Here is a 10,494-nt window from a genome sequence, read left to right as displayed (position 1 = left end):
CTATTCTTAAAAAAATATTATAATCATTTAAATAATCATTCAAAAGCGATATAATTTTTTTATTGTTATATGTTCCCAATGGTATTTTAATTCTTGGTAAATTAAACTTTAAAATTGGATATAAACTTATATCAATATTTTTAGTAGTAACATCCGTTTGAATAAAATATTTCGAAAATTTTAATTCTAAATCACACCAGAATTCATCTTCATTAATGTTTTTGCTGTTTTCGGATAAAAAACGTTTAACACTGTTATGTATTTTTTATTATTTAATGCATCAATTTGACCAGGTAATGTTGTAGCAAACTGATTAATATAGTTTTTTTTTAACAATTTTTATTATTAACTTTACTAATTAATGTAATATTTTTCATTTTGAAACCTTTTATAATTCATCACAATAAAGTTTCCCTTGAATTTCTTCATCGTTGTTATCACAAAGCTTTTAAGTAACAAGATCCGTCAACAAAACTTTATTTATATAAAAAGTCTCATTAACCCACTGTCTTAAACTTTCCTTTTCAAAAAGATTATTTTTAATTCTTGAAATTTGCACTTTATCATTTTTCTTTAATATACTTAAATTTTTATCTCTTTTTTTGTTCATAATATTAGATAATCTTTTGATGTAATTTTTTTTCCATCTAAATAAACATCATATGGTGAAAGATTGTCAGAAAGTAATCCACGATAAGGATTCTCGTTATATCTTTCCACAATTAAATGTAAGTATTTTCATAAGTAAATGTTTTTTCCGTTTCTTGTTTGAAACAAGTCAATAGTTTTCCAATCATCTGTTTTATTGTTTGTATAAATCTATCAGCATGAGTAGCTATAATTTTATAAATTATAAGTATTATAATTTGTAAAATTATATTTTTTTGACAATTCTTTTCGAATCCCTTGAAATTCAGTTCCCTCGTGTGATATTATTTCTTTAGGAAATTCATTTTCTTTCAATACAATATCTTCAAATTTTTCCATAACATTTTTACTAGATTTATTTTGCAATAACTGAACAAAACCATATCTTGAATAAACATCAACTACACATAACAAATAACATAAATTATCATTATATCTTGCCAAATCTTTTGTTTCAGCTAAATTAATAGTCCATAAATAATTTTTTTTCATACATTTATATTTAAACGATTATATTTTTTTGATACAAATTATGTATATTTTGTTTATTATCTTCTAAATGTTCACCTTTTAATAATCTTGCAGCTCTTTTTATAAAGTCATTGTTAATTAAATTATTAAATTATTAGTTTTCTTCTTCGTTCTCCTCCTCATCATCATTCACAAACGTTGGAGGATGATGAAAATCAACTTTGAAAAAAATATATCATTATATGTTCTTTCAATTTTATCATTTCCATATTTTTTATAAAATTCTATAAAATCATATTTCTTTCCAATTTTTTCCTCTAAAATTTCATTCATAAATTCACTATGATAAGCAATGCAATCATATATTGGAATATCCAATTTATTAGAAAACTCTTTCAATACATAAATAGCTTAAATGTCATTACTATTTTCAATATCTTTTTGTCATTTTTTACTTGGTACAGTTTTTGGCATTTCTTATTTACTTTTTCTACTTTAGCTTCCTTTCCTTTGATTTTTTCTTTTCTTCTTTACTTTTTAATAAATCACGACAAAATCCAACAAATTGTCGCAATTTTTGTGATATAGTTTTTAAATCGTCATCTTTTCTTAAATATATTTTGTAAATTTCATCCGTCCAATCAATCATTGCAATATCATTTAGATCAGTGGGTTTGAAACAATCATCCTCCTCATCATCATCATTAACATAAACAGTTCCACTTTCATCCACAACTTGGTATGATTTTTGTGTTTTCTAACTTAACTTATTATCTGAATCACGTTCAAAGATAATGCGTTTCTCAGTAGATGAAAACAAAACTTTAAATAAAATTTCCTTTTCATCTTTATTTGCAATCTTATTCAACACATTTACCAATCTTTCACATGTTTGCAAATTCATTTGCAACTCATCTTTACAGCACATTCCATCGTTTTATGGAGAATAAACAGATTTTGAAAAAAAACATAGATTACTAAAGCGATTAAAACTGCATACTTTATTTGAAATGATTGCTTTTCCATTAGAATAACTTTGTAAAACTGTTACCAAATCTCTAAAACTTTTCTTGTAAATGATATACACTAGTATAAGGGGTAATGGGTTAACAATTGACAATGTCTATATTTTTTAGTTAATCCTTTAACCTGCAATGTGCTTTACCCATTTTCTGACAAATGCCACATGACTTTACTTATCATTGGGGTAGCTACGAAGCTTTATTAAACAATCCACAAATAAAATTGGCAAAGAACGAAAATGGGCTTAATTAATTGATTCAAAATTAGAGATTTTTGAGACTTTTGTGAGCCTCAAAACTTTTAAGTATTTTGGTCTGGTACCTGAATGTCATGCAAAATCACAAGTTGGCATAAATTCAATGAGCAAAGGCAATATATAGTGGAGACAATAGACGTGGTGTTGAAATAGCGTGAGAAAAACAACAAAACGTAAACAAGAACATTTGGAAATTTTTTTACTCGTTTCCCCCGATAGTTATTTCTTAACATTCAAACTACACTTGTGCGTAATATAAGAATACAAATATTTTAGGTGCATACAATAATTGGTAACAACATGAACATGCTATACAAAAAAAGTTTAACACACTACAGGAAATCCTGTTTAGCAAGGCATTCCAGAACAGACGTGTGAAAATCGAAAGGTATGCTTATTTGGGATGTAAACATTTTGGTTTTCAACCTTAAAGTTCCTAATTCTTTGTCCTGGTAACAGATTAGGTTTAATCCAATAATGTTTGTTTTCTTGGTTTTAATGAGTTTATAAGTTAGTTCTGAGCTCGTCGTCTTGTCTAACCAATATCCCCAAATCTAATCTTCAGTAGACGATGATTCAATGCCTTCAGCTGCACCAGGATAATAGAAGAGACAATAAGGTTGATCAGAGTCAGTATAAACCGGAAGAATGTATCCTTCGTGTGTTCGACTGCTTTTACAGTTGGCAATAAGAGTCGCAAAGGCATCAGGTTTGAAAAAATTTTTAAGTTTCCCAGTCAACAAATCGAGGTCTGACTTTGTCAAATCTATATCAGTTACCACCAAATCGCATTCTTCAATCAGCTTGTTACGTATCAAGCACATTGATACTTTGGCTTCTTCAAAAACAACTTTCTTCAACACAGATCGGTAACATTCTCTCTCTTGATCAGAATATTTACGATTCTCTGTCAAAACATTTTCTACTTGCGGTGATTCGATTATTTTGAAATGAATATTCTGCACATTTTTCATAATATTGGAAATCTGTTTAATACCATACTGACTGGGTTTTTTAAACGTAATACCTTCTGGCAAACCAGTAACAGTAAATCCTCCTTTTAAATAAGGTACTCGGCACGTTTTCCCACAAGCTTCACCTTCAAAGTAAATTGCAATGATGGGTAATACATAAATGTAGCTAGCAACAATCAATGACAATAACAAAAGTCCCGCATATTTATGGGGAGAGATTTTAATACGTACAAAACTATGAGGACAGACACAATAAATGATATTTCCTAAATATGTAAACTGTAATGCACATTGTTCATTTTTACGAAACAGCATTCTTTCCCATGATTTGATTTAATAAGTTTGGAAATGTTTCACAATGGTGTAAAACATTCATGCTGACTTAAAATAACTTGATTGTCAAAAAGGAATTGTGTATAAAATGGACTAAAAATATCAACCATGACACAAGCTCAGAAAATGGAAAATCATTTCAAATGCAATTTGCACTTACTGTAATTCTGGTTGAATAGTTTTATCACATCACACACCCGTACTTTCTGACAACCTGTTTTGGAGAATCTATTTAATAAAAAAACATTGATAAAGAAATAAAGCCCGTGTAAAATGTATGGAAAGAAGGAGGAGATTATTCATATATCCAGCTGAGCCCAAGTGATTACTTTTGAAAGCAATTTACTTTCAAAAGAAATCCGAAGGGCACAACTGAATAAACATTCTTGGAACAGCACTAATGCTTGAGAAATAATGCACTGGTATTCCAAGACCCACAAGTTTCTGAAAATAACTGTGTGGGTACAGCACTTACCCAAATACTCAACGAAATTGACACCAATTTTTCATTTTATTCAAAAGTTGATTCCTTTTTCTGTTCCAAACTGTTGAAGACAAGAATCACCAGGCTCCAAGAATAAAACAACTGCTTCACAACCAAGACTTTCTAAGTAAGTAAGCTAGCAAAGAGAAATTTAATTGAATTTACACAGCATAAGTTTTCAGCAAATCAAATTTTTCTCTAAGTAAACAAAAGTATAAAATCAACACATCTACAATGTGTTTAATTAAACACTTATCATAATAGCTTTGGCCTTATTTTATGATACGTATACTACTATTTTGTGGGGAAATTAGAGCCCTCGTACACCCTAATCTATCTAAAGCTATGGGGATTGCAAAATTTCTTACAAAATACTCCCCTTCACATCCATGACACTGGTCTATCAATGCTAATATTTTCCACAGTAAAATTGCAAACGTTACAAAATGCTAACTTTGTGGATCTGTAACCCAGTAGACTTGGCTAAATTTCAGCATTTATTTGCTACTTCTAACAATTCATAACAACTTTTACAAATTTTTTTGTAGTAGAAGTTTTCTTTAGGTAAATTGTCTTTCCTTTAGAATGGATTGAAATTTACAAACCATCACGTTATGTTTATAGAGATGTTCAACTAAATCTACGCACAAACAATTGAAGTAAAAATCATTCTCTTATATCATAATACTGTACATACTGTATGTACAGTGGGTAATAACAGCTGTACCTGTGACAAAAGCTGCTTTTTCCCTTTTTTTACTTGGTTTGTGCGCTGCTTAAATGTCAAGTCATGAATGTCATTGCTTTGAACAGCCTTTGCTCTTTCTGCCCAAATCACACGTTCCTCTGCCCCTAACAAGTTCCAGTGGTCTACAGCTAACTTCAACCTCTCAGAATTAGAGCTTAGCTGCTTGCATTCCTCTAAAATTACAAAATGCATACTTACAAAAGGCATTTAACAACAGAAAGAAACAAAATACTCTTTTGGGTTTAAATGACGACTGCACAGGTTTTGTCTTAGCACTTTTGGTGGGATAAAGATGATACCTATTGTGCAGGCCATAAAAAACATACAGTTTATAGATCAGAACCTGAGTTCAGCATATGTGAGCAAAAAAGATTATATGCTGTAGTTCTACGCTTTGAAGGGCACAGTCTTAACTCCTCATCTTGATGAGAGCTGGCTTTTCTTTTTCTGGACTGCTTTTTATTCCCAATCCATTTCTAGAAGAAATAACAATAAAAAAGCTAGCAAAGCTAGTAAATAACCTTGTTAACCAACTACACCAACTACACCACTACATGGTGTATGAACAAATAGAGTACTAACATGAAGCCTTCAAGTTATTTGAAGAATAAGATATGCTAACTTAGTCTAAACAACAAAAATTATTACGTTAAAAAATATAAATGCTTCTTTGCAAACTAGACAATCAAACAATTTCATTAGAAAATTCTGCAATAAGCATGAGCTTATTTCACCAGTAACAGAATTCATTAAGTATGTAACTAAGAACCACCATCTATATGAAACTTCTTTCTCAAATTATTCGTAAATTAGGAGAGCCAAAAAAGTAAAAATGTGACTTATTCCTGCACAAGATAAATTTTTTAGGGACTATTAACCTAATTAATAAGAAAATTTGTTAAGGTATATTAATTTATATTTTGCCTTGATCACCTTCAATGGTATGCACCCAATGCAATTAAACCTTTAAAGCAATTATATAGATAATAATGGGGCGACTAGCAGAGAGTAGAAATTAGAAAAACATCTCTAGCATTTACAATTTAAGGTAGATTCAACATTATTGAGTCTCCATAAACTGCAAAGATTCTGTCATTCGCAAACTTTCAAAAACATGCAATGAATACAGCATAGTCTGCTCAGTCATTTATTCATGCAACGCAAAATTTCACTTGCTGTGAAAACTATGTATTTCTAAAAAACAATTAATTAATGGTAATATTCTCAAATTTACCTACATTTCAGGATTATTATTTGCAAAATGATAAGGTCCCTGTTTGTTATAGCATGAATCCCAGGCAAGTCTTTCATGGAAAATGGAAACACCAGTGGGCATTAAAAATTTGTTATAGAGAAAATGCGCATTTTAATCATTTAATTTTTGGAAAACCATTGTTAAGTGAAAATCAAGGGAAAACCATAGATTTCTGATTATAAGATTTGTGAGAATGTTACAGAATGCCTGTCCTTAAGTTCCAACAAACTCAGAATACTACGAAAAATTTGTGATCAACAGTCTTGAAGGCATACTCAAAATAGAAAAATTACCAAGTTTTCCCACCCCTTTAAGATGTATTACCTGTGGCACCTCTATACTATGATATGAATATTATGAAATGAGTATATGTACGTAAATACTATGATCTTATTACTTTTATAAAGGAGAAATTGCATTATTGAAGAAAACTACAGATCGATTTAATGCAAAAAGATATAGTAACTAGTGGTACATACATATTACATCTGACAACAGAGAAAGATAAAAAGCTTGAGAGGGTTGAATACAAATAAAAACAAGACTGTTTTTTATTGTACATAGTAAAAACAAGTGTGAGTATAAAAATATAATAATTTTATGTTTAATAGACCAAGTTAAAATTTTAACAGTGGAGTAAATTTCACAAATATCGTCAGCAAACGTTGCAATTTTCAATTGTCAAGCAATACTAAAAATAAACACACTGGTATTGTGGTACAGTGAGAGAATAAACAATGCTCTCCCCAATAAAGGGAAAATCCTAAGTATATCTGTTTATATATCTCTGACATCTTGTAAACTGTCTAATATATAAGTTAAGGGTATAATTAGAAGATATAAAATGCACACTATATTTAATGTCAGTTACAGCAACAATAACTACACCCATCAAATCAAAAAATACTGGCGAAGATCACTCGTTGCTAATGAAAAAGAAAGCGCGGGTAAAAAATATAAACTCGTGCATTTTGTTTACCTTGACTCTTTCAAACGTCATATTAGCTTGGTTCGCAGCTTCTTGGATGACATCCCTCATACTAGCTGCTGTTGAAATCATTCCTTGATCATAATAATCCTTCAAGATCTTTTTTTGTTCGTCATTTAAAATATCATAAGATGCTGAACGTCGAACGTTTTCCGCCATGGCCAGATCACAGAACAGGAATATAAAGATGACTAAATAAAGTATTTCATAAATTCGTGAATCCCATACATCAGAATGCGCGAAATACATTTTATTGACGCTTCGTAACGCGGTTAACTATTTTCCACCCAGCAAACCGCCCTTTACTTTACACAATCGGAAATAAATTAAAGATGCCGGCTAATGGGAAAGAACCAAAAGCTAAAAGGAAACCATGCATGCACTGGTGCTAGGTCGTTTTGAGATGGCGAGTAATTTTATCTTTTTATAATACAGTTTTTAATATCAACATATGAAAATATTTAGAGATAAATGTTGCAGTATAAATTTTCATGCAACCACCTTAAGTTATAAACTTATAATCCAGGCTGGAAAATGTCGTTTTTCGACGATTGTGTAAAATATTATATAAAATATTATATTGTGTAAAATATTAGATTGCGTAAAATATTATATTGTGTAAAATATTATATTTCAAAGTAAAGGGCGGTTTGCTGGGTGGAAAATAGTGCTAACCTCGTAACGCATTTCTAAAAATTAGAACTGACGCTTTAAGCGTTTTAGAAATGGTGAAACGGGTGTGTTTGCGTTATTATTAGCGCTGATATCCACCTAATTAAATTGTAAGGGACCGAATAGTAAAACGCAACGATATTCGATAAGTATTTACGTCGTACAATTTACATCAGTTGATGAACAAGTCCAGTTTTTGGCAAGTTTTCGTGAATGAGCATTTATTTCCAATTTGCACTTTTATAGCGAGTACATAAAAATCGACAAAGCCATACAGTCGTACATGACTGACTGACTGACTGACTGACTGATTCACTGACTGATTCACTGACTAATTCACTGACTGACTACTGACTCTTGTGAATTTTCGCTACTCACCACAATACTACAAAGTTCCCATGGAAACTTTGCACTAGTAATTCATACAAAATGCATTTCTCATCTTATCGAGTCAAAAAAGAGCAACGTAGAATAATACTAGTCTGAGTAATATTTGAAATAAATAAAGTCAAATCGAAAGGAAATGTAGCTTTCAGATTTAACTCGTACCAAATAATGTCATACATACTAAATTACAAGTCGCTAAAACTGAAATTTCTCTATGTTGATTGTGTTGTTTTTGTTTCTCTATTCCTATGTGCCTGCTCTGTTCTCTTCGCAGCATTTGGACAATGAAAAAGCGACTTTAACAATTGTAATGGAATTTGCAGATTACCGGTGTTTGTACAAAACACTCTGAACAGCTAGCATTTTCAGCAAAAGGCAAAATGTCAAAGTAAAAGTCATCAATTAACCCCAGAAATTGCCATGAATGCCTGCACCAGGCGCGGATGCAGCTCCTTAGCTGAGCGATGCATTGCGAGCGCCGAAGGCGCGAGCCACCGCTAGGGGGGTCTGGGGGCATGCTCCCCCAGAAAATTTTTGAATTTTCACTATCCGAGAAGCATTTTCCAGCGATTTGGGAAAGGTGACAGAAAAATCTTAAGCGTAAATTTTATCGAAAAAATAACATGAGCCGTCTTTTGTTAGATAACAGCATTGATAAAAGCAATGTTCAAAGGTGGTCTTCTTCCAACGGTAAAAAAGATGAAAAGTTTAATGAAAGCAATGTTCAAAGATGGTCTTCTTCTAACGGCAGCAAAGATGACAACAATTATAAAAGCAATGTTGAAAGATCGTCTTCTTCCAACCACAGCAAAGATGAAATGTTTAAGAAAATCAATGTTTAAACGTGGTCTTCGTCCTCTCAATAACGGCTGAAAACAAGATAACTCTCAAAGAAAATGTAGGTTGTTTATCAGCATTAAGAATTTCTCATGGAGCTCATCGTCAAGCATCTGTTTCTTTATCCTCCAGGATATCAAGAAATTGCATCCTCGTTGGGTTTTGTCTAGCAAAGGTATTAATCACTTCTTCGACATCACACTTAATATCATCATTAATATGCATTTGGGCTAATCCATTTAACCTTTCGTTGATCATTGTGCAACGTAACCAAGTTTTCATTCGACGAAGGGCAGAAACGGATCTTTCACACTCACATTTTTAATGTAATCCATACAACACATAAACTAAAATGCAACTAAAATCGCACCTACCCCTGCATATTACAGTTTGTATTATATTACATATGAATACAAGTATAAGTGCTGCATAAGTAATATGACATCGTGTATATTTTATGATGATTGTTCGTCGTTATCTACACGACTACACTCTGAGTCTGAAATGAGTACACTATTTACATTTAAAACATGCAAGCATAAAGGTAAATTTACTTACTTTAAAGCTCTTAGTTCTCCACTTTGCCAATGAACTGTCAAGTGCTTAGGTATTAACATTTCACTTGACATATCTCTCCCATTTTACCCTTTGAAAAGGATTCCAAGGAGAGGATTTTGAAATAAAAGTAGCAGCTCTCGTTTCATAGGTTCGACGCACTCCATTAATATCAAATGACTTCTCTTCTCGAAGCAGAGTACACAGATCGTGTTTGATATTCTCGACAGCCATGACTTCGATCGATGATTGCGAGTTATATCAAGTGATCAAATAACAATGCATTCAACTTTGAAGTTCAAAGTTGAATGCATCGGTGCCATGTGCCCACAATCACAAAATTATGGAAAATGCATCGCTCAGCGGCAAAATCTACCGTGACGTGAGGCCCTAAAACAATGGTTTTGCTGATGTCACAGTAGATTTCACGCGGAAAAGGACTCGGGACCGATGCATCGCAAATCTACTGTGACGTGGCGATGCCTCTTCCATCTACCGTGACGTGCTGGCAGAATACTATTAAATTACTTACTAATTATGTATTCACGACAAAATTTCGCTAAATTTTATCGACTTTTCTTTCGCTATTTGTGTCATGGAATACGACAAAATTATCGGAGAACACAAATGTTATTTCTAGAACAAATTTTAGCTTAAAACTGCTAAATCTATAAGTTAACTAAACAATATATCACTGTCAAATGTGCGTTTTAAATAATTCGAAAATAATATTTGCTGTTTATTTCATTAAAATGCAAACTCGCAGATTTTAATATCTAAATATTTTGACCGATGCATTCGCATCGGTTGCATCGGTCTAGATCCGCCCCTGGCCTGCACCATTTGGCTCAAACACACGAACG

General features: G+C 31.8%; 1 protein-coding gene and 1 long non-coding RNA gene across 2 annotated transcripts; both read right to left on the bottom strand.

The window, feature by feature from the left end:
- Window positions 1–1,631: 1,631 nt before the first annotated feature.
- On the bottom strand, window positions 1,632–3,897 carry LOC124457577. Its single transcript, XR_006952666.1, has 3 exons — window positions 3,866–3,897; window positions 3,426–3,497; window positions 1,632–1,727 (listed from the first exon to the last, which is right to left on the bottom strand). It is a non-coding gene; the product is annotated as an uncharacterized LOC124457577 (long non-coding RNA).
- Window positions 3,898–4,220: 323 nt separating this feature from the next.
- LOC124457008 lies at window positions 4,221–7,344 on the bottom strand. Its single transcript, XM_047007308.1, has 4 exons — window positions 7,172–7,344; window positions 5,281–5,413; window positions 4,917–5,110; window positions 4,221–4,325 (listed from the first exon to the last, which is right to left on the bottom strand). The coding sequence occupies exons 1-4, from the start codon at window positions 7,337–7,339 to the stop codon at window positions 4,221–4,223; spliced, it is 600 nt and encodes a 199-aa protein (XP_046863264.1). The 5' UTR covers window positions 7,340–7,344.
- Between the last annotated feature and the right edge of the window lie 3,150 nt (window positions 7,345–10,494).

Source organism: Xenia sp. Carnegie-2017, unplaced genomic scaffold (genome assembly GCF_021976095.1).
Source record: "Xenia sp. Carnegie-2017 unplaced genomic scaffold, XeniaSp_v1 HiC_scaffold_6, whole genome shotgun sequence".
Classification (NCBI taxonomy): Eukaryota; Metazoa; Cnidaria; class Anthozoa; order Malacalcyonacea; family Xeniidae; genus Xenia; species Xenia sp. Carnegie-2017.
The sequence above is the reverse complement of the archived record's forward strand: the minus strand, read 5'-3'. Positions and strand labels throughout refer to the sequence as shown.

Bases quoted from the DNA above. Each gene is read 5' to 3' on its own strand.
- LOC124457008 (XM_047007308.1), bottom strand. From the start codon at position 7,339: ATGGCGGAAAACGTTCGACGTTCAGCATCTTATGATATTTTAAATGAC. The intron at 5,414-7,171 runs GTAAACAAAATG...TATTTCTTCTAG, and splicing joins TGACGTTTGAAAGAGTCAAG to AAATGGATTGGGAATAAAAA. The intron at 4,326-4,916 runs GTACAGCTGTTA...TCTCTTTGCTAG, and splicing joins AAAAGCAGCTTTTGTCACAG to CTTACTTACTTAGAAAGTCT.